This window comes from Melanotaenia boesemani, chromosome 15 (assembly GCF_017639745.1).
Source record: "Melanotaenia boesemani isolate fMelBoe1 chromosome 15, fMelBoe1.pri, whole genome shotgun sequence".
Classification (NCBI taxonomy): domain Eukaryota; kingdom Metazoa; phylum Chordata; class Actinopteri; order Atheriniformes; family Melanotaeniidae; genus Melanotaenia; species Melanotaenia boesemani.
Genome location: NC_055696.1, coordinates 31970502 through 31998470, shown reverse-complemented (window position 1 = coordinate 31998470; position 27969 = coordinate 31970502). Strand labels below are relative to the sequence as shown.

Here is a 27969-nt window from a genome sequence, read left to right as displayed (position 1 = left end):
ATGCATCTTGGAGCAAATGATTTGTAGTTGATGTATTTTGGCTGTATTTTGACTTTGAAATATAAGAAACAGCTATACTTTATAGTGTTGTAAAAAAGGTGAAATTAATATGTGCGAGAGAACATGTAGCTGATTAATGATCTTTCATGTCCACTTCAAACCTCAGTGGTACAGCAGGCGAGGGCTTGACGGATGTGGGGAGATGTTGAAAGAGGAAGCACTGCACACGGCCTAACTGCTGCTGCTGCTGTGTAAAAGCTGTGAAGGATGGTGGCAGCAACTGAAGGTAACACCGCAACACATCACACCTTATATTTGTGTTATGGCAGCAGACTGACTTTATCATTGTTCCATAATACTGCTTATGTGTGGCCTGATAAGATATTTCATAAACAATTTGATTCATATCTGCATGTTTAGCATTACTGATATTTACTAATTAGGGCAACATAACTGCATCAAAATCCAGGACAGGTAAGTAAGTTAACTCATGCTCTTCTACATTTCACAAGACCTTCATTTATTTAATAATTGTGTTTATTTCAATGGTTCTGACAGATTATAATTTCACAAACGTAATATACTCAACTCGTTTAAAAACATAAATTATTACGCATTTATGCAATGATATGCATACCAGAGACGATAGTATGCGCTTGTGTACCTACTGAAATGGGAGAAGCAGAAGAAATAATATGGAAGTAAGTTTGTATTAAATGTCAGATAAACAGGAGAGAAACAGTTTATAGTTTAATAGTGGTCGTGTCCTTGTAATTTGTTAACGTTTTTTAAATAAACTGTGCTGTAATAAGTTTTTTATATACTGGGTGTTTTAAAAAAGAGAAATAAAATGAAAACTGAAAGAAATGGAAAAATATTTAAAAAAGAATGGAAACAGTTAAAATAAATGCTGCTAAGATAAAACAATCAAAACAAATGAAAACTGTTAAAAATAGTATCGAGGAAATGTAGTTATTAGTCTGAAACTGATTTAAAGATTTAACTTCACAGCCATTTTTAAAAGTACAGATACTCTAAGAGAAATCCAGCATCCTGTTACCAAAGATTCAGGTTGTGTTGAAAATCTTTTCCAAACATGAACAAATATTGTTTGCAGACATTGAAAAGTTTGGTGTTACATAACTTTATGGGTTACAGCTTCAGACATGATGAAGTTCAGGACTGTCCACACAGACCACACATGAAGGTCCCTGTTGTGACGTTTCTCTGTAGATGAAACAGACAAGCAGCAGCAGCCTGTAACCAGGCTGCCGTCTGACTGACGGAAAACTTTACGCCCCCTGGAAAGAGTTACTTTCTCTGAGCGTGAGCCAAGAACTAAAAGCACAACACACAGTGGTGTAAATGAGGGAATAATGAAATTACAAGGTTAAAAAATGTTGTAAGTACAGCACCACTGAATAACGATGTGTTAATTATTAAGTCAGATTTATTAGTTTGCTGTGTGAATTTGTGTTTCAGACTCTACTCATAAAAAATTAACAAATATAAACCATTTTGGAAAAAAGCATCAGAAAAACACTGATGATTCCCTCTTAGTTTTTTTTGTTGTTGGTTTTTTTGAACAGACAGAACAGACTTTCTTCTAGACATTGATGATAATTTAAATAATATGAACTTTATGTTACAAAACATGCTACATTACCCATTAAACTAATCCAGAATTTAGCTTCTACATAAACTAGAATACCTAAAAACATGTTTTATTACTCAGGTACTTGTAACATGGCTTCATCATTCTTTTAAAATATAATAATATTCATTGTTATAATCTGGCTCCAAATGGGATTTTAGAGTATTAATGAGAACCTGATGACATTTAATGAAACTTTTCTTCAGAAGACTCATTGAGAACTTTGGTGTTTTTCTTAATCTGCAGCTTTTTTCCAGGCTGACGTTCAGGTTAAGTGGAGCTGTTTGCACCGTGTAGCGGTTATTTGCTTTGGTTGTTGGAGGTAAATCGTACGTCTTCAGAAAGGCTGATGAAAACTGCTTCTTGGAAAAAGGAAACTGAAGAGATGTGGTTTGTGACAGCTTGTTTTTCAGGTTATCAACATGAAACAGCCTGTTGGTCCTTCAGTTGTTCTGAAAGGTGAATTTGATTCAACTAAGAATAAAACATTTTGTCCAACATCGGAGGTTAAATGATCTTTGTGGCTGTACTGAATTTGCTTAAAGGACTAAAATAAAACTTACTGAGATCAAATGATCTCCAAATAATTTCTGAATTCTTTCTTTGTGTAAAAGTATGCACAGCCTAAGAAGGTGTAAGTCTAATCGATGCAACACGGAGGTTTCAATTTTGTTTTGGCCAACCACATCCTGTGATACTCTGACATGTTAACAGGAAGGCAGCACCTTGAATATTTAAATGTTGACCAGCAAGGCCCGGCATCACACAGCAACCGACATACTCACAGGCTGCATCTTACAGTGTGTGTGTTTTTGTGTACCTTCCAGGAATGACGGGAGCCTTCGGCCTGCTGGCTGCAGTCCTGACGGTTGTGTCGGTGGCATCACTGAGTTTATTTACACTTTTCTGTCTGCGGTGCAAAAAGAAAGAAAGTAAGTGCAAATCTAAGAAGTAGGGCTGTTATGTCAGCTCTGTAACATTCTTCGGCTTGTTTGTGTTTCTTTTTTAATCTTTTTCAACCACATTGAGCTTTCCACTTTAAACTTCTTTTCTGCTACTACTCCACTTTTGGGTCAAGTAAGTGGGTCCTCTGTAACATCAGCAGTGCTGCATGCAAGCTGCAAGATAAAGCAGCAGATAGGGCCACAGCCATAAGTGGGTCATACTGGTTTGGCTGCTCCTCTAGAATTGAGGGCAATGTGGGAGAAGGTGTGTTAACTTCACAGTAGCACCACACATTGCTTTTAATTTAAATCCCAGGAGACCTGGTCAGTTTCTACAGCACGGTGTGCAGGACAGGGCTGGACAGCTGTTGTACCTTTTGCTTCCAGTCTAAGATTTCAGTTCCAGTTAAAGGAAATATGCCGACGGAACCACTGAAACACTTTAAAATAAGATCCATGATACAAAAAGCAGCATATTGTCCATTTTTAAGAGGCCGTATAAGAATCCACAACGCACATTTTCAGGGGATTTTGTGCTTCCATTATGAGAAGAGACTCACAACAGACTCACAACACAACATTTCTGTCACAACATTTTATTAACAGCAGAACACAGAAAACATCAAATGTTATAAGAAGGACCGTTTACTATTTCCGGGACAATAAAGCTCGTCTTGAATGTAACAGCAGCAGCGTGTCTCAGAGAGATGGACAGAGTCATGTTTGTCACCGTGTAGCTGCTCCTCTTAAAAACAGTCTGCAAACATCTGGGAACCGAGGAGATCAGCTGCTGGACCTTTGGGAGAGAAATATTGGCCCATTTGTGTCTCATATGGGGCTCTAGGTCTCATTTCAGCTGTTGTCAGTTTGTACAACTCAGTTCTGCCGACAGGTCACCTGGAGTCAAAGCCACGCTGTTGTAACATGCAGTTTAGCATCATCTCGCTGTTTCATGTAAGAGTTTTCCTGAAAAAGACCTCTGGATAGACGCTTTGTTGCCCTGACCTCTCAGTACTGATGGTAACTTTCCAAATATTCAAGTTTCCAGTTCCATCAGGCTCCAGTTCTGTTCTGACGTATGGCTTCTTGCTGCCATGACAGCGCTCTGACCTGCAGTTGTGAATTTCATGGGGAATTTTGTTCATAGATTCCTGGAAGTTTCTGAGTCCATGTAATAATTTTCCTTGTCAGAATAGTGTCTGTTTTTAATGCCATGCAGCAGAGATCAAAGGCGTCAGTGTTGGTTTATGGCTGTGTTCCTCATGCACGCAATTTTAAAATTATTCTGAAATTATTACACAAGGTTTTTACAGATTACTGAAATCTGTCCGTCTTTATTCCTGAGAAACTGTAAATTTAACTAATTTTCCTCTTAATTTAGTTTCTTTTAGTAACATTTCTCCCAGTTTTCTTTGACAAGTAGATTATTTTTCATGAAATATTAAAATAACTCACTTTTATTATTATTGTTATTATTATTATTAATAATAATAATAATAATAATAATAATAATAATAATAATAATATTGTTATTATTAGTAGTAGTAGTAGTGTTATTTTAGGTATTTTTTTAGACATGTTTTCTATATTATATAATGAAGATAATTTTGTTGATTTTACGTGATTCTTAAATAATTGCATTTTGTTTTTAGTTATATTTTACATGACCTATAAAGTTTTTATCCAACTTTTTGGGATTTTATTTCTTTATATTCTTCTGTGATTTAATTTTTGTTTTCACAAAACAAATTTAAAAATCCATTTTCTTTAATTATGTTGATCTCTCTTTAAACATAAAAAGATAAAAACGTCTTGCTCTTCATCGCTTTTCAGTTTAGAGTTTTTTTTTTATTATGTTTGTTAAGGCAAAAATGAAGCCAAAAAAAATAATAATAATAATTGTTTTTTGTTTTTAATACTGATTTCTGAAATGGAAGTTAGAGTACCAAATAAAAAAATAAAAAAAATCATAAAAAGAAAAGAATGAAAAAAGAAATGAATGAAACTTCAAGTCTGAATCATGTTTTACTGCATTGATTATAAAAGTAACCCAACATCACAGACGAGTAACATTCCTGCAGTTTTACAGGTAAAATTATTCCTCCTTCCAAAGTCTGCTCCTTCCATCGCTGAGAACAGGCTTACATAAGGTCTGCGTGGTACAGCCGCTCCACGCGGCCATTAGGGAAAGCGGTTAGCTGTCCTCCCCACCGGGAACAGACCCAGGTCATCGTCTCCTCCATCTTCTGCCATCAGGCAGGACATCCAGAACAGATTAAAACATTTTTACCAAAAGCAACTGATGTCAAAACAGAGCTGCTTTTTCATGTGCAGCCTGAGACACTATCAAGTTTTAATTCGATTGGTTTTATTTCTTGTCTTTTTACCTCTTCTACCTCACTCTGAGTCGACTGCACCTTCAGTTCCTTTTGTTAACGTGACAATGACAATAAAGAAACATTATTTCAGAGCTGTGAGGGGTTTTCAGAAAGATAAGTCTGTTTAAAGCCTACAATTCAAAAACTTTTATTCAGGCCGAGATCAAGTAGAAGAAGACCGTCAGACAGGAAAAAACTAAACAAACAAGATGCAGGAAAAGTCAAAGTCCTCAAACTTCAAACTTTCCTCGGTGAGAAGTTTCAACACCCACACTTTCTGCAGTCTGCAGCTTCAGAAGCCGAGACGAAGACGAGGTTGGTGTTTTGGACGGATGGCTTTGATGGCTTGGGGGAAGAAGTTGTTATAGTTTTAGAGCTGAGTGTCCGGTATCTAGTAAAGTTAGAAAATGCAGGAATATAAATGTAAATTGACAGAACTACAGAAAAAAACATGAGTTTTGTTCGTGGTGGAGGGCTTGGTGAAAAGTTACCTTCTAGAGTACAGCTGTGGGAGCCATAAATATTAAGAATGTTAAATGTTGTATTTTCTGTTTATTGGGTTGTTTTGTATTAGTTTATTACAGTGATTATGGTTTGGGTTGGTCACATGGTTATGGGCGATGGTTCTCTAGTTTAATTAAGACACCTGTGATGTGTGTGTGTGTTTGGTCTGGTAGAGAGAGGGTGTGTGGGTCGCGGTATTCTTTGTTGACCGCCACCTTAGTTAATCGCTGTGATTTATTTCTTTGTTTTGGATTAAGTTAGTACACGTTGTATTAAGTTAAATTTATTCTTTTTCAGTAAAGTTATAAAACGTATAATTTTGGATCTCAGCGGATTTTTTATGTGAGGATAAAGAGGAAAGGCCCAACTTCAGCCTCTCTGAAGTCATCAGTAAAGCACCACACTGAAAGTGGACCGAATGCCACAATATTTTTCTTTTTCTCACATTTAGGCTTACACTTTATTTAAACTTTTAATCTTTGCAAAAAAAAAAAAAAAGAAGGACAAAGGAAGTAAAGGCGTTTAATGTCGGCTACATAGATTAAACTGTTCAAAAGGTCTAAAGTGATATTTTTAATATCTGGCTTGTTCTCTCTTTTTCTTTTCTTTCTTTTCTTTTTGTAGCAGGTTTTGAACATTTTTTTATTTTATCAGTTTTCATATTTGTGGTATTAGTTTAACTTAAAGCTTTGCCTCAAATATTTTACCAGTTTCTATCCTCTGTTTTTTTTTTTTTTTTTCAATTTACAGTTTCCCTCAGGGAATAAAATTATTTTCATTCAAATAAAATGATTATGGGGCAACACTGGACCACAGCAGGGGTGCAGATGATGTCTGAGGCTTTAGTATTTTCTTCCTACGTGCAGGACATGTTTACATATAAAACTCATACAGCACTTCTATTCAAATATAACAAGTGCTGGATGATCTAACACACACATTCAGAGACACAACGGGAGGCAACGTGGAGTTCAGGGAAGATAGATAGATAGATAGATAGATAGATAGATAGATAGATAGATAGATAGATAGATAGATAGATAGATAGATAGATAGATAGATAGAAAGATAGATAGATAGATAGATAGATAGATAGATAGATAGATAGATAGATAGATAGATAGAAAGATAGATAGATAGATAGATAGATAGATAGAGATAGATAGATAGATAGATAGATAGATAGATAGAAAGATAGATAGATAGATAGATAGATAGATAGAGATAGATAGATAGATAGATAGATAGATAGATTAAGAGACAGACAGACAGACTGACTGACTTATTGATTGATTGATTGATTGATTGATTGATTGATTGATTGATTGATTGATTGATTGATTGATTGATTGATTGATTGACACCCCAGCAGCCAGATTTATAAAAAGTCCGAACAAAGCTTAACAGGATCATCCTGACATTAACTCTGCTGTCTTTACTTGAAATGAAACTGGTTGTCTTTGTCTTTATTTATCATTTTAAATCTTTCTGTTCTAATTATTATCACTATTATTAATGCAGATGCTTTATTTTCTATTTCATTTGCCTTTGAACATGAATATGCTTTTTATTCTCCTTGCAAACTGCTTGAAGCTGCATTTGTAATGAAAAGTGCTGACCTGCTGTTATACTGGGACACCACACCTGCGTCATGCTGGAACTAAGTGGGTGATCCCAGTTAATGTCAGTTTCAGACTTGAGTCAGAAAATAGGAATAGATGTTATAAAGCCTGGTTTGTTTAAACTCTTTCTAACTTGTCGATCTTCTTTTTTTGCAGAGATCATACATGAGGAGCCTCAAATATACAACCCACAGATATTGTGAGTTGAAATATTTGATAATAATGACAGTCATAGGCAATCTTTATCGTTTTTCCGTCTCTACTTGCTGAAAGCTTCCAGTTGCACGGTTGTAAATGCTGAATGTAAATTTATTTCATTTTCTAACAAAGTTTGAACACTTTGTTGGCAGCCAGCGTGGGGGAAGCCAGTTTGCAGTTATGCGCTCAAAAACAGGTAAACCAGCTGTGTTTCAGACTCTGTGTAAGTCCTGGGTTTTCATTAACATCTGTAGCTAACTCTCCCTCCTCTTCCTCCTTACAGTCACCAGAAGCAAGCAGACATCTTCAACGTACGTTCAGCATAACAATAACAGCGATTACAGCACCAGCAGCCTCAACATTGATACAGGCAGGGTGGATCCATGTTTTCAGGATGTTTCCACCAGGCAACATTTTTCCAATCTTGTATAGTCAGGTTTTGGTGAGTGTGTGTGAACCGTAGCCTCAGTTTCCTGTTCTTAGCTGGCAGGAGTGGCGTGCGGTGTGTCTTCTGCTGCTGTAGCCCATCTGCCTCCAGGCTGCACATGTTGTGTGTTCAGAGATGCTGTTCTACATAGCTTGGTTAAAACCAGTGCTTATCTGAGTTAATGCTGCCTTTCTGTCATCTCTAACCAGTTCTCTTCTGACTGTCCAGACGACAGCCACTAACTGGATATTTTCTCTTCTTCAGACCATTCTCTGTAAGATGACTCTAGAGATGGTTGTGTGTGAAAATCCGGTAGATCAGCAGTTTGTGAAATACTCAGACCAACAAGCGTGCCACATTCAGAGTCACTTTAACCCCCCTTCCTCCTTCTGTTGCTCATTTTGAACTTTAAAAAGTCATCTTGACCACGTCTACATGCCTAAATGCAGTTGCTGCCATGTGATTGGCTGATTAGATATTTGTGTTAATAAGCAGTTGAACAGGGTTCCTGGTAAAGTGGCCGGTGACATTAATGAAGGAGGAAGGTAGAGTAAGCAAGAGGCAAAGACTTCTAATGAGGCTCTTCAGGTGTTGGGAAGATGTAGAGAAACAAAAGTCGTGGTGCTTTAGACATGCAATCCCAATACAGAAGCTTTATATCATATTAGGGTGTTAAGACATAAAATATCAATAATAACTCAAATTATTAACTTTATTCTAAAGGTTTGTTATTAAGAAAGAAGTAATGGGATGGATTTATCTCTTTTCTTTTATAAAGGATGGTCCTGTGTATCCTGAAGATGAAGTATTGAAGCTCAGTTCTTATATTAGGGGAATTCAAACAGCTTTTATCATGGCTGCTGATATTTCTGGGTCATTTCACTCAGTTAGGAATAAACTGTTTGACTGGACCTTTGTCCAGAGGGAGCATGTCTGAACAGAAAGGGTTTAATTAAAAAGGGCTTGAACTGATTAGCAGGTAAGAAGACCAACAAACCCAAGTACTGATGAGAGAATAAAACATGACATGAGTTTAACAGCAGGATGAAAAGCTCAGATGATTCAGTCCTTGTTTTTGTTTTACTTACAAACATGTAAATGAAAGGATTCTCCAATCACAAAATAAACAGACGCAAAGTTAAGACAACAGTAAAACACAAACAAGTTCATTCGTTTAAACTTGTGCATAATTTAAAAAGAAATAAATAAATGAGAAAGAGCTCAAACGTGAAGGAGCAGATCTTCCATTTATGCTAAATTTGAATTTGTTTTTCAGTGAAAATGCTGAGCATTCCCCCAGAGGTAAGTTCTGCAGCAGTTTTTATTTTCTTGGTTTTATATGATGTAGAACTAATCAGTCTGTGTTGCAGCTCCAGCTGAGGAACAGGCAGATTATCAAAATATCACAGAATGTAAGTTAACCTGACTCACACACAATGTTTTCATGGTATTTGTCATGTTTACCTGCATGTGTTTCATGTTTTGTTGCTGCAGTTCAGACAGTTGATGCGAGTCTGGAACACGACTATGTGTAAGTGTTAAATCTCTCTTTAAACCGTGTTATTCTCTTTAATACCTGGACTTCAGTCTTTTGTTTGAAGAAGAAAATCAGATCAAGTTATCGGAGTCTGCAGCTGAACCGCTTTTTATGATTTTATAAAAACTATTTTTCGTCTCTGGCTCAAACCAGCTGGTTCAGAAACTATTCAGACCTTTTCAGCTACTTGTAATATTTATCCAACCGGTCCCCTAATGCATAACGCAGGTTAGTAAAAGTAAAAGTCTTTCATTGAGAAAATACATTGAGGAAAAAACTTTATTTATTTATCTTGAGATGTGGCTCCACTGCAAAAACTCAACTTAATAAAACAAGAAAAAAATCATAAAATGGCAAAAAAAAGAGAATAAATATACATTTACAGAGTAAAGGGGTCTAAAATAATAAGAAAAAAGTGAAATAAGAGACAATCTCACACAGGAAGCAGAAAATATTTCGTATGAATACTCAAAGCACATTTAGTAAAATCAGAAACTTCTACAGAAAACTGTTTATAATCATGTAAGAATGAGACAGTCAGACTTCAGCTGCTATTTGTTGTGTAAAATAAACCTAAACTATGACGTGGAGAAGATAAAAATCTAAAGAAGATGAGGCGACGTGAAACAGATGCAGACAGATGTTTTATTGTTTTACAGAGCTCCCATCCCAGTGTCCGTCTATGAAAATCAGAAGAGAAGCATATCTGGTGAGAATCTCCACATGTATGTTGTTAACCGGCAGGTTTGTCCGTGTTACTGATTAACATGCATGTTGTGTCTGTAGATGCCGATCCGACTCCGGGCATTTATGGAAACGTTTTCCCACCGATGCCCACAGCAGACGGTACGTCTGGATTGGAGGAGAAATTTTCTAAGTTGTTGAATGTGAAATTTAAGCTCCTCTCATTTAAAATTGTTTTTCACCAAACAGATGACGACTATGAAAACTCTGCATACCTGAACCAAATTGCTGGTAAGTTCCATAAACTAATCTTCACATAGTCTTTGAGGAGTTTAATTTTGTTATAAATTTATACAAAATAGAAAAACACTTATGGAGAAAAATGACTGCAGTTTGAGTAAAAGTGAACCCAGAAATGAGATGAACCACAAGCAGCTGCAAAGCCGAGTCAACAACTCAGGAGATCAAAAGTCAGTTTAATCGTGACCACAAATACGAAGCAGGGTCAGGCCTAGAAAGGTTTTTATGTGGGGGTCAGGCAGGGACACAGACTAGGAAAGAACGTGTACACGTCTTTAACCCATGAGAGCCCGACGTGACATGTATGTTACACACAGTTTCTGAGACATTTTGCTTCAATTTATGGTATAAAATGCTTAAAATCCTGTCGAACACATTCTGATACTTGTCTTCTGTCCCCTAATAGATACCCAGAAGCAGAAAACCACATTATAACATTTTTAACTACCACATGGTAATAAACGGTAGATACCCCCCCCCCCCCCCCCCCCCCCAAAAAAAAAAAAAAAAAATTTTTTAATTTTTTTGTTGCATTTTGTTAAAGGGCCAAAATTAAAAAAAATGGACTTTTCTTACCATTTTTTCATGGCTCGGGCCTTTATGGGTTTAAAAAAAAACAAAGTGGTCATCTAATGTAAGCAAAGCAAAACTAGTGACATTATGAAAGGTTTTTACTGAGAATATTACTGCATCGCAGGGCTTTAAACACTGCAGCACAATCAGCGTTTCTTCAGCGTGAACTCCGCAGCCAGCAGCTCTGGTGGATTTATGACTTCAGAGTTCAGACAAATAGCACCATGTAGGCGTTGGAGAGATGATGCTGTTTCATCCTTATGATCAGGTGGATGTACAGCATAGAGAAGTACATTACATGCTGCTCTCACCTAAGCCTCGAGGTTTACCTGGTAAATGTCAGTATATTTATCTATCCTTGATTTATAGAAGCTGAAAGTAAACAAAACACCTGAAGAAGACTTCTTCCTGAGTTATTTCTTCGAGTTAACTAACGTTTTATAAACACACACACAAAACAAACAAATAATCTATGATTAAAAGTTATTGGAAGAGATCAGGGATTAACAATTAAACTGAACACAGTGAAAAATTTCCGTTGCCGAGCAACAGATTGTCTGTTGGACACCAGTAGAGGTTAATGTCTGGTCCAGGAAGGTCATGTTGGGGTATGAGGTCACTTTTTTAAGGATTCCTGGAATATTTAAACTTAATCTGCAGAAACTGTGTTTGTTAGGTGTAGATGACCTGAGATCTGAGGTTAATCTGAGCAAAAATATTGAATATTTCTGTAAACTGAAGCAGGGCTGATTCACGCTCATAAACGTCCACGTTTATATTTGGAATAATTGTTTTGGCTCCTATACACGTTTTAATTAATATTAAATCCACGAACATGGGAAATCTAGCACACATCATACGCGGTGTGTGTGTGTGTCTTTATTCATGCTTTGTGACTGGTCCATCACTCTGATTTCCCTCTCAGGTTATATTCTGTTCTCTGTATTAGTTTAATGTGGCTGCTTGAATCTGAATCTGGTTTTCTGTTTCATCTGGACTCATTTCAGGTCCTTTTTTCTGCAGCACTTCTCATTTATTTCAGTTTTGCTTTCTGCTCTTCACACTCCTGGCCGTGGTTTCTAACCCTGCCGGCCTTTGTGCTGTCCCACATCTTCATTTGATTTCAACGTCAAGCTGTTTGATCCATGTTTTGCTTAAAATTTTAAATATGATTTGGATTTTCTGCCACCACAGCACCTTTAATTTCATTAATGTTTGTTTCCTCGACCTCTGAGGTTTGAGTCTGGTTATTATAAAATACTCTTCAGACATGATTTAATTTATACAATAACCTTTTTTCTTGTTGTTTTCAGAGGCCGATGAACCGGATTACGAGAATGAAAGCTGAGACTGCACCTGAACACACCACTGATCAGATCTGAGTGCAGCTGTATAATTTTTAATCTCCATATATGAAGTGAAATGTGGTGAAGTCTGCCATCTGGTGGTAAAATGAATCCATTTTCATCTGCTGCAAAGTAACGTCAGTGTTCCAGTAAATTCTTGGACTTGTTAGATGTTCAGACAAAGTTGTGCTTCACTAGTGTAGTAGTCACTAGTGACTATTTCCTTTTAGCTCATTTTCAGCCAGCAATCTGGTTGTTTTATTACATACGGGATGGTTTTTGTTTTTTGGGGGTTTTTTGTAAGAAAATGTTGCTCTTGAAAAAATTAAAAATTCCAATTAAAAATTTTCCTGAAAGGTTAAGACAAATTTGCAGCCCTTTAGGTCATTAAAGGACAAAACAAGCCTCTTTAAAAAACTGTTATAAAACATTACAGATTCTACTTTTCACTTTATGCGTGTTTAAATCACTCAACTTTCCAACAAGAAATATCAAATATGTAGTTTGAAATATTTTCTTACACTTTAAATGCCAGTTGGATCACAAGTCACCATTTTTATGAAGGAAAAAAATAATTATTTACTTCAGGGACATGTGTATTTTACTCAAGTTTTAATTTTTTTTATGTAGATTTATGACTGAATAAAATAAAGAAAAACAGCTCCCAAAAATGTATTTTACTAAAGAAAAAAAAAAACATGATTGAAATGTTTTAAGAATAAATAAATGTTATCAGTTTGGCATTTAGAAGGTTATAATGTGAGAAATCACACGTTTGGTATGTTTTTATGACTGACGTTGACTGAGAAAAAAAAAAACTTTAGATTGATTTTATAGCACTTTGGAGAGAAAATCTTTTGTTGTCTAATAACCTGAAAGAGTAAATATGAAAGTACAAAAAAAATAAATAAAACCCTACCAACGCATCAAAATACATTTTGCAACTAGTTTTTTAAGACGGATCTTTAAATAAAACCTTCAGCCACCCAAAATCTAACGTGTGGGAAACAGTAACATCCTGATCAAACTGGGATTATTTTAAGTTATTCCTTATTTATAGCTCTGATTAAACCCAGCGTGATATGAGAAAAAAATGTTATGTTTTTATCGTAGTTCTGTCACATGATAGAATGGTAAACTGAAGCGACCCACGAAGGTTAACAGCCCCCTGCAGCTGAGATCACACCAACAGAGAACTGACCAAACCTGTGTGTGTGTGTGTAGCAATTCACCCAACCTTCGTAGAGACATTTCTTATAACACACTGAGCGTTTTACGGCCTTAGCTGATGCGAGGTTTGAATCAGGAGACCATCACAGGGTTTTACATACAGTTTTATTGGCCAGAACAGGTCAGCTGACACGTCCCGGTCGGAAGCGGCTCAGACGGATGAACCGACGTCAGCGTCAGACAAATTAACATCTACACACCACATTAACCGTTTCTACATGGAGACACTAACGATGCTGCAGGGACAGTCCTGGGGTGGCTATGCATAACACATTCTCACACACTCACACACACACACACACACACACTAGAGCCAGTCTTTAAGTCTTGACGGGTTAACGCAGACGAGTCCTCGTGTTATACAAGAAGCCGAGCACGTCCACCTGTTTCAACTCTGGACAGTGTTTAAACAGAAAAACACAAACTCTGCCTTTCCAGGTTTGTCCTTTTTGTCTTAAAAAAGGTCAAAAATGAGCCCGTCGAGGTTCGTCCGCAGGAGTTTGTCCAGAAGCAGCATGTTGATGTAAGGCAGAACACTCGGCAATGACAGGTCAGAGAGGAGGCAGTCACCTCTGAGGATGAAACGGCTGCGGGGTGAAGGTGGGGTGTGTTTGAAACTTCTGGGATGTTTCAGGAGCAAACAGGAGTCTGGTTGAGGAGCTACCCACCTCTCTCACACACACACATACACACACACACACACACTGAGACATACTCCAGCCGATGGGAGGTTTAGACACTGCTGAGGGCGTCCACGCCAGGCAGGAGCTTACCTGCAGACACACAGAACAAACATTTGGGGTTTTTAGCTCGTCACCCTGCGAGTGAGGATGCGGCCGTTTCGCCGTCACTCACCCTCCAGCAGCTCCAGACTGGCTCCGCCTCCTGTGCTGACATGGCTGACTTTGTCTTCTGTGTCCCACTTGGCGCAGCAGGTGGCGGTGTCGCCCCCACCTGGACAAAACACACCAAAGTATTTACAAGAAGTTTTAAAAGACATAAAAATGCAGTAAAAACAAATAAATATATACAAATTCTAAAACCAAACACATTTATTTTCATTTAAATAGTATTTAAATTGTTCAAAATGTGGATTTACACTCATTGTATCCATGTTAAATACAGGAGTAGAAAGGATTTATGTACTGGATTTAATCCAGGAGCGGCCTCAGTGTCAAACTTTAAGCTTTTAGAAATATTAAAGAATCAAACTGGAAAAAAAGAAGGCTGCTAGCACACAAACTAAAAGTCAAGTCAATCATTTTTAATTTGTTTAGAGATAAAAACACTGAGTTCAGTGAGTGATTTTATACTGTGATGTCTGTTGTTTTGTACGTTTGCTTGTATGTCTCATTTTATTGGGTCTTGTCTTTTGATATGAATTTGTAAAGCACCTGGTCAACCTCTAAATGTACTGCTGGAATAAATATTAGTAGAGTAGATCATGTCTCAGAATCTTGCCAGTAACTAAATTAAATAAAATAATTTAAGTGAATGTTTTTCCTTTAATGAATCAGCTGTGACTGCAGTGTGAAGGATTGTTGTCTCCAGGAAAACCAAACAAAATAATCTAATAACATGAATTCAAATCACGAATACAGGATGGAAATAGAAAACGTTCGACGGTACATCCAATCATCTGCCTTCACTTTCATTAGTTACGACGCCTGCTCTGACAACTTTCCGTAAGCAGCATCCGTCTGGGTGAAGCCAGGCTGCAACATACAACATTTAATCCAACTAGAAGCACTCACCTGAGAAACAGTTACCACCCCATGTATCACATACGCTCCAAGCCAATATCACCATCATCAGGATAGATGACACATCTTATTTACAATCCTTGACCCTGGAAACACGTTCTCGGGGTTAGCTGTTACATCTACCATGATGTTTTTTCTGGGTTTCATCTGTTAGAAGATTTAATGTCAAAATTGTCTCGATAGTAAAGAATCTTTTAGGATATTCCTTGATCTAGGCAGTGATCCGGATCCCCCTTTTCTTTATTCCACTTCTGACATTTTTGAGTCATGTTGCTAACAGACTTTAAACGCGGCTGAAAACACAACCTCTGCCTTGGCGTAGGTTCTAACAAGGCCTGTGGATGATGACTGGACATCAAGTTTGATTCAACAGCGACATAAATGTTGTCTGTAAGGCTTCGGATTCAGTACCTGAACAACAGAAGATCAAACTGGATGAACATGAATTGAATTGGAGCGTTTAAAGGAACAAAGGAAGCCACAAGTGTCGTCACATAAACCAGGAGCGAAGGTAACGTTTTTATGTAGAAACAAAGAAAACCTGCTCTCTTCGCTTCTTGTTCTCACCGATGATCGTGATGCAGCCCGACTTGGTCACTTCGACCACTTTGTCCATGAGGTTCTTCGTCCCCTTGGCAAAGTTGTCCCACTCAAACACACCAACAGGACCGTTCCACACAATCTGCTTGGCCCTGCCAACGGCATCTGCAAAGGCCTTAGAGCTCGCTGGTCCACAGTCCAGACCCTGCAGAGGAGAGGAGGAAGAGAGAGTCAGAAACAGGGTCAGTGCATCCGTTCAGTGGTTAGACCGAGTCCTCCTCCCACCATCCAGCCGGCAGGGATGCCAGCAGCGACTGTCGCAGTGCCGGTGGTGGCGTTCTCGTCGAACTTGTCAGCAGTGATGAAGTCGACGGGCAGCGTGATCTTCACGCTGTTCTTCTCCGCTTTGGCCATCAGGTCTTTGACGATGCCGGCTCCTTCCTCATCGTACAGAGAGGTACCGATCTGCCGAGAGAGGGCGTGAGGAAGGTCATTCATGGTGTTTTTGTTTATTAATTTATATAAAAAAAAAAAAAAGGAAAGAAAAAGCTATTTACTGTCATGAAAACTAACCAATCCCACTACCCCTCTGAGAGGGAGGGTCTTTTACTGGTGAATATAAAAAGGTCCAAAGGTCCTGTTCAAATAGCAACAGAGAAACTAGCACCAAGCTTTGAGAAGCTGTTTACTCATAAACAATCTGTGGTTTTATTGTCCCGGTTCTGAGCAGTCAGATTTCAGCGTACACTGAAGTGATGAAATTCACGTAATTGGGATGAAAAACAAGATGTTTTAAAATTCAAAGCATCTTTTTTCCTCTGGATCAAAAACAAATCATTTCAGGGTTATTCTGTTCAACGTTTCCTGTTTAATTTTAGTTATGATGGACATGGTGACAAAAAAGTGAGGCTGAATTTGAAGGTATGGGATCCGATCTGCCTGTAGACAACAGGTGGGTTTTGCAGCTGTAGGCGAATGTCCTGCTTTAGATATGAGGGGGAGAGATGGGAGCGCTGTGTGAGTCGCACCTGCTGTTAAATTCTGTCAGGGCAACTTGGGACGTCATCTCACTTTATGTGGGAGTTCAAGCTGGCTGGTCTTTAATATCTTAATAATGTGTGTGTAGGTTTCTCCAGCCTTTCAGAACAGAGCTTCAGCTTTTCTGACTTAGAGCAGCTCTAGGGACTGAAGATCTGGGACTTCTGTGTCTGGGGTGTTAATGACTGACCTCCTGCTCTCACTCCTGCACACACTGTAAATAACTGATTATAATGAAAGACCACCAGCGGATCTTTATTTAAAAATTACTCCAGTAGTAAATGAGCATATATTTTATTATACTTTAACTTCACAACATCCAGGCTATCAAGCTGAATGACTTTCTCTCTGATGGATGATATTTCTGGTCTTTTCTGGTCATACTGACACTTATCAAGCTCATATTTAAAAGGCTTTGGTCGAACTTACAAGCTTTATTTGTTTTGTGTCAGAACTGTGTGGATTATAGGGACTTTTTTTCTACTTATTTTTTAATACACGGGGTTCTCAAACACTCCATTGTGTGGGAACCCCTGCAGGGTCGTGGCCCTTGAGACCAGAGTTATGAGGCAGCTCAGGGTTTAACATGTTTAAGTAGTGCATATACTAAACTAAATGTTACTGTCATGAATAAAAAGACATTTTATTTTTATCGAGACGTTTTCTTTAAAAATCTAGTTCTAACTCCTGCGGGGTTACCAAACCTGAAGTTACTCTAAAAATCTACTTTTGCAATGCTGTGCTGATAGAATCTTGATTGTGGTGAACACGTTTATTTTATCATGTGGGTATAAAACACAACATTGTGCAGTGGCTGGTCTTTCAGCATCCTGTTGTTAGAAGGTCAACGTGAGTCCACGAACGTGAGTCTGAATCTTTGTGGAGAACAGTCTGTTTGAACAGTGATAGCTGAGTAAAGCTGCTTGTGAAACACTTGAAACAATCAACCTTCACAGAGTAAAAAGTGGTTGAGTGCAGAAAAAGAAAAGTTTGAATCTTTTTCCATCTCTTGCGACAGATGTCTCACTAAAGATTCATTCTGGACTCGAACAGAGAGGCTTTAAAACCTGTAAAACGCAAGTCTCATCATCCAGACCTTCATCAAAATTCCCCGTTTTGATGGAGGATTGTATAATAAAGCAAGGTGTTTTCCAGGAGCACGACGGCTGCATCCTGGACTTATAATCATTGTGAGCTAAAAATAGGGAGGGAGTGTGTGTATTTTAGAGATGTTTGTGGCAGGAGTGCTTCTTCCTCACCTCCATGTTGTTGAGGACTTTGAGGAAGGTGAAGGCCATGCCGCCGCCGATGATCATCTCGTTGACCTTATCCAGCATGTTGTTGATCAGCTGGATCTTATCTTTCACCTTCGCTCTGAAACAGCAACCGAGAGGCAGAACACATGAGGACAGATATCACACACACACACACGTAAAAAAACACAAGCCAGTTTAACAAAAATACATCTGAACTAAATGTTGACACACTCAAGCACAGCGACGGCTCGGCTAAAGCGTGATCTGCAGCAGCTTTGGCCTCTGCGGTCGTCCAGCGGTGGCTCTGCTCGCCCATCGCCATGGCAACAAACCCACAGAGGCAAGGTGACGAATTAAAATACTCATCTAGGCCCAAAATAATCTTTTTTTCTTCTTTTTATTAATTAACCCGTTAATGCCAATAAATATTTCATGCAGAGTTTGAGACTTACTGCATCAACAAATAAAGAAAAATCCTGTATTAAACAATCTGATGAATGTTAATTATCTTTTAATTAGAACATGTAATATATACAGTATATAACTGTAAATTAATCTCTATATTTCGTTAAAGGACCAAATGTGGACTTCTTCAGATTTGACAAGAACAAATAAATAAATAAAGTAAAATCTGTCTTGGATTAGAAGTTAAGGAGTGAAAATGTAAATTGACCAGAAAATAAATTCATCCATCTGTTTAACGGTACCTCCAAATTCCTTGTTGCTTTAAATTTATACAAATTAAAGAAGAAAAGGGTTGCTATATTTATATCAGACGACGTTGAGATGTTCCCTGACAATTACATTTGCATCATGCATAACTCAGATTTAAATATAACACAGATAAACTATTATTTTTCTAACGTGGTTTGTATACCCAGGTGCACCTGAACGCAGCAGGGCGAGTCCAAAACTAAACTAATGATTTGTTTTGTAATATTTTACTACATAAACGAGCTAAATCTTTTTACCGTAGAGCGTGAACGCCCCGCTCTCACTCAAACCAAATTAACCGGCCTGTTGCGCTACCGTTACCACCCGGGCTGCTTCTCTTGCAATTTAAGCATTTTGGACTTTTAAAGAAACTTTTCCTCCCCTGGAAAAAGCACCTAATGAAAAATATCTTCAAGTTGTGTGTTTGTAGTTTGTTATTCTTGGTAAGATTTGCTGCCCTTTAGAGAACCGATGAATACAGAAAACAATGTTGTGGTAAGAGCTGCCTCATCTCCCAGCTCCAGAGAGGACACAGTCACATTAGCCAGACTTCTTTAGGGGAAATGGTTGTGGGTTGTTGGGCTTGTTTTCTTTATTTGGGCTTAATTTATCTCCTTTATTAACCCCTCTCATTTCTTATCCAGTAAAGTAAAAGACAACACAGTAGTTTATACAGAACACCCAGCAAACCCAACATAAACAAAACGTGCAGGCGATTTCTCACACTTTCACTGCCCAGTGAGGAGTGAAGGTGTCATATGCAGCTCAGTCCTGTCACACTGCAGATTACATAATGAGCTTATACTCTATTCTTGGATGGGCCCTCAGCTATTCTAGAAAGAGGCTGCTGAGTGACAATACCCAAAAGGAGCAGGACAACGCAGAGGTGAACGTCTTAACCTCAGAAGTCTGCTGTTTATGTAAACGGATGCTTTAAGTTAAAATGTTAAGGTTGGAAACTGAGGAGGCAGCAGGAGTAAAACCTAATGTTCATTTTTCAGTCGTTTGGATATATGGCACCACTTTCCCTTCCTGTGACTCAAAAGTACAAACTAACCAACCGGTACGATGGAAACTATGCTCATCTTTAATCCTGCATGAATAAAATGCAGTTGTCTTTGGTTGTCTATAAAAGGACAACGGTCCTGCAAAAAGGTGACTGATGCTTAACGTAGACTGCAAAAAGTCCATTTTGGTAAATCCTCCACATACTTGTTATTTTACAAGAAAATAAAGCGGCTGCTGTAAAGTCTTCAGTCTTGGCTTTAAATCTTGTGTGCAGTGTGTACGGATCACTATTAAAACAAGTCATTGAAGTGAAATGCTCTCACCCTCCCAGGATGGCCAGGAAGGGCCTCTGAGGTTTCTCCAGGGCCATGGCAAAGTAGTCGAGCTCCTTCTTCATGAGGAAACCAGCTGCCTTCTGCGGGAGATTCACTCCCACCATGGAGCTGCGAGAGACAACAGCATAAAGGCAAGTTATAAACCTGCAGGTACTCCAGATTCCTGCAGGTTATGGCTAAGGAAACTCATTTATTAGAGTCCAGTGGCTGGAAATGAGATAATTCCTGCTGATGCTTCACAGTATGATGGTTTCAGCTATTCTCTCAGTAGTTGAGTAGTCTTCGTTTTGAGGACTATTCTTATGTGATTGACTAACTCATCTAATGTCCGTAGATCATCTCAGAGCATGTTGGGAAAATTCCACACCTACCTTCAACACGTTGACCAAACGCACCATGAATAAATACATAAACATGTCATTGTACAGACGGCCAGTGTTCAGTGAGAAAGGTCAACCTGGCCTGGAGCCGCTAACACAAGTGTTTATTTCACAAACGCAGACTAAAAGGACATTTTCAACTATAAATAAAACTATGACTTTTGATTTTGCTGTTTAATATTCATCCTCAAATCGATTTCTTCTGAACATTTCAACCAAATAACTTTTCAGTCAGGCTACGATAAAACTGCTCATCATCCAGCATCTGGCTCACCTGTGAGCTCTGTGAGCCGTGCCGAAGGCATCGTTGACATAAACGTCTCCCAGTTTGGACAGAGAAGCCCTGAAGGAGTCAATCTGCTCCTGGGAGGCCTTAGTCTGAAGGACATGAATGGGTAAGAAAAAGATTAACGCAAAAAGATTTAACATGCATTTGTGGATGTTGTTCATTTTAGTCCAAAGACTTCAGTCTGCTCCTTTTTAGAACATTATGGGATGTAATTCAGGCATTAACAGCTGATTTAAATACAAGTAGCTACACACCTGTTGAGTAAAAGCTCTAAATCTGAGTAATGTATATTCACTGCACAGCTCCCGCTAACAGAACATAAAACCTCCCGCCGACAAAGACCGACTCCCACAAGCCTCCGTTTTCTGCAGCTGGATGAGATTCCTGCTGTTTTGTCAGCAAACACATTATCCAGACTTGATCTGGCTGCAGTGAATATGTGAATAAATTCTCACCACCATGATGCACTCAGTACTCTGTGGATCAGGTTTCTGTTGCACTTTAAGAGCCAAAGGCTGAGACTCTTCAGTGTCAACCAAATGTCAGACCAAAGTCCAGTTTCTGCAGCCTAGCGTTTCACATTCAACTGCTTATTAAAGTTTTGTTTTCTACTCCCCCATCTTGAACTACGTTCTCTCTTTCACACCCATAATGCTCTCTGTGGTAAAGCAAAGTTTGGACAACCAAGCCACCATCCTGCTGCTCTGATGCTGGACCGCACACGTCTTTTAAATAAAGATAATTAATAAAATATTGATTCATCAACTCATTTTTTGTTGTTTGATCTGTATAAAGATATAAACACAAATCCATATAAATCCTTTACAATTCCATAAAACATATTCACACAGTTTTTAACCCTAATATATTCAGATAAAAGCAGTGAGGCTTGCATCTGTCCTCACATGACTAAAGTCAACTTTTTAACCACGTGTTTGTAACATGTTTCTAACATGTTAAATATTTTACACGGCGTGAGCAAGCTGGTCATTAGTGCGATGGCTGAGAACTGCTGCTTGGTATCTGCAGAGCTCCACTGCAGAGAAAACACCTGCTGGTGAAGAAAACTAACAGCAAGTAAAATGAGACTTCAAACTTCAAAAATCCCAGAATGCAGCTCAAGGATGTCTTTCAGTAGAGAATTGAGATCACAGAACCCAGCCTGCGTGTGATACAGTACAGCAGCAAGCAGGCAGCATACCAGCCAGGTCTCTGTAGACGGGAAAAGCCCAGTGACCTTCACATAAATGTCAGCAGGCTGAGACTGTTGACCTGCCCCAGAGCAGAGCAGCACTCATGTCATGCAATATCTCAGGACAGTCCAGCCTGAGTCCGGTAGACCAGGGATACTCAGTCCTGGTCAAGGGCTGATGTCCTGCAGGTTTTAATTTCCCCGCTAACACACCTCATTCAGACTCATTAAGCTCTCCACAAGTCTGCTAATTACCTACTGATCTCAGTCAGGTGTGTTACAGTAGGGCAACTTCTAAAACCTGTAGACACCCAGTCCTCAAGGACCAGGATCAAGGATCTCCCTGTAAGCCCATACGATAGAAAACCAGACCTGCTATCTTCCAGGAGCCACATTAGGACTGAGGATGAGGGTCCAGAGTGTACCCTGCCTCACAGCTACCCGCAAATAAATAAATACATAAATAAATAAACAAACAAACAAACAAACAAACGAACGAACGAACGGACGATGCAACAACGTGGCTGAAACATAACAGTCCAGATAAATGGGATAACAGAGTAGTTAACAGTATGAGTGGGTGCCGCTGCTTTGCAGGTTTTGAATGTTTCCTGTGTTGAACATGTTGGGGCAGATCTTAACAAGCTGTTGAAGAACCCTTTAATTTGAATCAGATGTGTTTGAGAAGAGAAACATCTAAAACCTGCAGGAACACAGCCCTCGAGGACCGGAGCTTGTTTATAATGCCATTTAAACAGACCTGTTACTCACTCAGTCCAACTCTAATACCCATGATCCTTTCACATAATGTTTTACTGGTTTACGTCATCTTCTCTTCTTTTTAAATTCAGGCTTTCCTCAAAAGCCTTAATACGAGAATAATTCTATCAAATTTCTGTTATTACCTTTTTTTATATTAAATTTGGGTTATTACCAATTTTCTTAATAAACACTGGATGGTGTGTCATTTTAAAGACATTATTCACAGATATCAGCAGCACTGCTTCACATTATATTTGACGTGATCAGACAAAAACTGGGTTCATGTCACTTGTTAAAACACTCAGGACGTGTAGAGCTAACATGAGGACGGGGTCCACGGTGTGCAGGGGGACAGTCTCTGCACCTCTTCTGTCTGGACTGCGACACCAGACGGTGACGCAGCGTTTTCCTCTGCAGCTGCAGAGGCTGCTTTTCTTCCAGGTGACCGAGCACTAAACATATCAAACAGACAAAGCTGCCAAATCTTTGTGTTTGTAGACTGAACTAACATGTTCTTCACACATAGTAATGATGGAAAAAAAACTTTATTCAGACATTTTAAACATAGGAAATAGTAATAATGATTAAGCAAAAAATAAACTAACATCAGAAAGTATTGTTGCCGTTTTTGCTTAAATGACAGGAGAACGTTTCTAATTAGCTTCCAGTGCCGTTCAAAGCCCAGACAGGTGTTAATGTTTAAAGGCTGCAGAATGATTGGATATTTGTTCTGGTCAAAGACGCCAATTAAGTCATCACGCCCAGCGAGAAAGAATTCATAACCTGATCCAGAACAGCTTTTCCGTTAATGTAACGTAAACTTTGATCACAGTCAGCTGCGTTGATATTTAATAAACTGAAATACTGCTGAGATACAAACTTGAATGAGACACAGTGAAGCTGTGAGACTCGCCTTGTTTCCAGAGGCGTCCTTGCCTTTTCCTTCCTCTGCGACGTGGAAGCGGAGGTTCTCCAGCAGGATGACGGATCCGGTAGCAGGGTTAGCGCAGGCGGTTTCCACATCAGGACCCACACAGTCCTTCAGGAAGGTGACGTCCCTGCAGAACCCCAAGAAAATGATTCAGAGGACAACTTTCAGCTTTTTTCTTTATAAACGCAGGCATATGATACATAAAAAGCACAAATGACATTTTAATACATTATTTAAAACTTGACTTTTTTTATTAATGTTAAAATATCCTGCTTTTACAATAGTTTTTTTAATATATATTTTTAACTTTCTCTTCCTTAAAATGGTATAAATAAACAGCATGTGGAGAAAATGGTAAAGCAGATATTCAATCAACCAACTCACTTTCCCAGAAGGGTCTTGAGCTCAGCAGCAACAGGCTCCAGGGAGTATTTCTCGGGCATGAAGTTCCCGTCGGGGCGGCCCAGGTGGCTCATCAGCACGACCGACTTGGCCCCATTGTCCAGACAATGTTTAATGGTGGGAACGGCTGCCTTGATCCTAATCATTAACAAAGAACATTGGGAGAAATAAAACATATTTTACTGCTTAATGTCCTACAACAACTTAAAGAAAGTAAACTTTTGCAGCCACAATGAAGCCGAGTTATATTTTTTCCAAGAGTAAAAGAAGAACTTTACCTCTGGTTATTTGTGATCTGTTTGTCCTTCATGGGAACGTTGAAGTCGACTCTGAAAGAGAATAAAGAGAGCTATAGATGAAGTAAAGCCTGATAGATATCATGAAGTAAATCATTTGAAGATATTCCAGCCATTGCTGAAAACCCCTCTTTTCACGCTAACTTTCATTTTGTTGTGTGCTTATTTAGTATTACAGCGAAATAACAGAACATCTTGCTTTTGTTCTCCAGCATACAGAAGAACTGTTCCTTCTTCAGTAAACCAAATGTACCAAGATGCTCATCTTCGGACGGAAATTTCCATCTATGTAATTTTTAAATCCTTCACTTTGTTCATTAGCAGGCAGCTAACAAGTGGTTTGTTTTAGAGTTTTAGAACATAATGATAAAAATTCAATTGAAGCTGCTATAAAATGGGGTATTAAATAAAGGGACATTTATTAACTTACAGAGTTAATGCCTTTAAAAGTAAAATTAAACCCATGTGTTTCTGCACTGCACATCCAGCCATGCAGTAATGCAGGCTGTCATGCTGCATCCATCGTATTCTAAAGAATTACATAACCACCTCCCTCCCTCCCTCCCTCGGACTGGATGCACCGAGACAGATGACGAGCACACGCTCTGCACCTGCTGCCATTACAATGACAATCCACTGTCTTAGCCTGAAACCCAAACGTCAGCAGCTCAGCAGCAGAGTCTCGATCACAAATATGCATCTAACAGCTGCAGTGGTTTTCCACTCCTGTACACATCCAACTGTTGCTCCAAGCGTGGGTCTATAGAAGGAAGGAAAAAGCACCGACAACAACCCCTGAACCAGGGAGAAGCCCTGAAAAGCCAAGCTGCTCTGAAACCTAAAAACATAGCTGGAGGAGTTAAACTGATGATTTCAGTCCACAAACTGCACAAAGTCCCACATTACAAACCATTTATGAGAAATGACTTTTTAACTTACTCACAATAAGTTAGAAATATGCAGCTTTTTGCATGTCACAATGTAGCTCAAATGAACTATAACATTAACAGGTGAAATTAATCGGCCTTTCTCCAAACTTGTAAACTTTTCAGCGTTTATATATTCATGTTCTCTACAAAGTGATAAACCACACAAGAAAAAACCCAAATGAAGAGTCTGAACCATGAATCGTCCACTAAATGTTCAGGATCAGTGACAACTTGTATTAAAAAACAGCCTTTTTCATCATACTGCTCATTTTATCATCAGGCCAAGATGACGCCCAACACACGACAAGTTATCGAACACTGACATGTTATGTTGTGGTGTACCCACCTCTGTTAGCTTTAACTGTTTGAGATGAAGGATTTGCCATTGCATGAGTTTACTTAAACATCCTACAGTCATGACATAATATCAGTAAAACATGGACTTTTCATATTTTCTGTAAATTTCATCCAAAAGTTGGAGGTCCCTAACTTTTCATGAGCAGTGTTTGATATTGTTCAGGATTCTGAAAGTTAAACCCAACAAGAAGGGAAATGATTGTAACAGAAACTGATTTCTACATCCCTACACTGATGAAGTCATCTCCTGACCTGACGAAATTTTGGCAAAGCCCTGGATGTTTCTATAGCAACATTTTGTCTTTCCTCCTCCTCCTCAGTCCAGACAAGCTTCCTGCTGTGACAGGCCCTGTTGTCTGATGAGACTCAGTCCTGTACAGCAGTGGCGTACACTTAGACTGAGCTAACATGAGGTGAATTTTGACCTTTAACACTGAGCAGTGCGGGCTGTGGGTGAACCTTGTCCTATGCTGCCTGGTGTTGCATCACCAAACTGAGCAAACCCACATGGCCCTCTGACATTTCCACACAGGGTGTCTGTTTCAAGACTCCTCTACAGCCTGAGAGGGTCGGTCTGTGGAAGAGCACTTGAAATATCCCGTGAAAAAATGCCAGACTGGATTTAAAATACTTCTAACCACCAATGCAACTTTGATTCAAGTAAAAACTGGAGAGAGGAAAGCATAAAAGTCAAGTCAGGAATTTTATTTGTACAAGACAAGAAGGTATTAAAATCTACATGGACTGGCTCACCTTCATACAATCATTGTTTCATTATTACACACATTTTGTTATTTCATGTTAAAGTAGTTTGCATAGTAGTAATATCGAAAAAAAATGGATTATTGGTTTCAATTCAGCTTAGCAGCCACAAACCACCGTTTTACGTCACTTCAGGTTATGCTAATTCACTCACTCAAGACTCAACTTTCTTTTTCTTGATAACTGTAAGGGCAGATATTGAGTATTGGCTACAGAGAGTATTAAAGACACTTTAACATCACACTAGATTTTTGGGGTGACTTGTAGCCAAATAACTTGTGCTGCATAAAAGTGTGCCAGTCACTAGCACCAATATAATCACTATAACTAATAGAGGCATAAAATAAGTAAGGCCAAATTCTTATTTGTAATGATGTATATAAATAATTTATTGAATCATCAGCCTCTTTGATCAATGGCACTTATGATTAGTTTTTATCCATCACCTCACATTCTTGAAGGCTTTGCAAACACACCGTTTATATATTTTGTGAATACCTAGCTGAGTTATTACAATCATTCTTACGAATGCTGTGTGGTAACAGTGTGCATCATATGCTAAAAGGCTATGTGAATTTTTAAAGGTCTGACTCCAGCTTCATGTCGGATGCAGGCTTCTCATCCATACAGCATCTCCCCACAGGCACGTAGCATGGCTGGAAAACGTGACACTCAAATTCACTTCCTGTCCTCTCCCTCTTTTAGCCTGAAACAACTCAAGGCGCCTTTAAAATATTCTACTGAATCATATAAAAACCTGGCTGCTGCCGCAGGAGGCCACAAATATTTTGAGAATACCAACTAGCTAGCTAACATCAATTAATCACATCTCCGATGAGCTGCGTTGGTTCGTCCAAACTATTTATGCGTTCATGAACGCTCACCTCATAACGACCCGCTTCCCATTGACATCCACTTTATCCAGGGTGAGTTTGTTAGACAGAGACATGTTGCTTGGCTTCGTTGGTTCTTTCGTCCACCTTCCTGACTGAGCTCCTTCCCCGCCTACTCCGGCTAACGGCTGGTTAGCTACCGAATGACAGCAGTGACCTTAGCACAGCGCGGAGGAAGAGCATCGGGGCGGGACAAGCCACACCCCCAGCTGCTGATTAGCTAATGCCTAAAGAAAGCCTGCAACGTGATTGGACAAATTCGCTCTATGACCCAATCATTTTACACTTCACCGGCTGAGTTTCATTAACAATTTCAGTAACTGAACACAACTCAGAGGTATTTTACCACTTTACCACTTAATTTCAATTCAGTGCAGTTTAACAAGTCATTAAAAATATTCATTACTATAACGTGAGAGTATAGTAAGCATACTCTGTAATGGAGGAGAGTCTATTAATACTGATAAAACAGGATTGTTCTGAGGTACAAGAATATTCACGACTAAAATTCTGTGCACTAACTGTACATGGTTCTCTACGTGTAATTGAAAGTAATTACTCTTGCTAAAATTGTACATAGAAGAGGAAAAAAAACAACCGACTCCTGCACTGCATCTTACTCCAACATAATTATTTTGGCTCTTAATTGCTAATATTCCATAAACCTCTGATATACATCATGATTAAATCCAGAAATTATTCTAAACATCTGCAACATGAATTTT

The 27969-nt window shown here is 38.7% G+C and overlaps 2 protein-coding genes across 2 annotated transcripts; one reads left to right on the top strand and one right to left on the bottom strand.

Moving 5' to 3' along the window:
* The first annotated feature begins 223 nt into the window (after positions 1-223).
* Positions 224-12731, top strand: si:dkey-183i3.6 (LAT2 domain-containing protein). Its single transcript, XM_042008293.1, has 12 exons — positions 224-286; positions 2482-2586; positions 7259-7301; positions 7453-7496; positions 7584-7611; positions 9004-9029; positions 9098-9139; positions 9222-9258; positions 9924-9973; positions 10051-10110; positions 10198-10239; positions 12135-12731. The coding sequence occupies exons 1-12, from the start codon at positions 268-270 to the stop codon at positions 12167-12169; spliced, it is 531 nt and encodes a 176-aa protein (XP_041864227.1). The 5' UTR covers positions 224-267; the 3' UTR covers positions 12170-12731.
* A 757-nt stretch (positions 12732-13488) lies between these two features.
* On the bottom strand, positions 13489-27400 carry pgk1 (phosphoglycerate kinase 1). The gene is made up of 11 exons (XM_042008287.1): positions 27236-27400; positions 24286-24336; positions 23990-24145; positions 23588-23732; positions 20706-20809; positions 20040-20159; positions 17998-18112; positions 15986-16165; positions 15728-15905; positions 14253-14351; positions 13489-14170 (listed from the first exon to the last, which is right to left on the bottom strand). The coding sequence occupies exons 1-11, from the start codon at positions 27298-27300 to the stop codon at positions 14130-14132; spliced, it is 1254 nt and encodes a 417-aa protein (XP_041864221.1). The 5' UTR covers positions 27301-27400; the 3' UTR covers positions 13489-14129.
* Positions 27401-27969: the final 569 nt, after the last annotated feature.

Excerpts from the sequence above, each read along its gene's own strand:
- si:dkey-183i3.6 (XM_042008293.1), top strand. Across the intron at positions 7,302-7,452 it reads ATATACAACCCACAGATATT|CCAGCGTGGGGGAAGCCAGT; the intron begins GTGAGTTGAAAT and ends CTTTGTTGGCAG. Across the intron at positions 7,497-7,583 it reads AGTTATGCGCTCAAAAACAG|TCACCAGAAGCAAGCAGACA; the intron begins GTAAACCAGCTG and ends TCCTCCTTACAG.
- pgk1 (XM_042008287.1), bottom strand. The coding sequence starts at position 27,300 with ATGTCTCTGTCTAACAAACTCACCCTGGATAAAGTGGATGTCAATGGG. Across the intron at positions 24,337-27,235 it reads GGGAAGCGGGTCGTTATGAG|AGTCGACTTCAACGTTCCCA; the intron begins GTGAGCGTTCAT and ends ATTCTCTTTCAG. Across the intron at positions 14,352-15,727 it reads GGGCTGCATCACGATCATCG|GTGGGGGCGACACCGCCACC; the intron begins GTGAGAACAAGA and ends TGTTTTGTCCAG.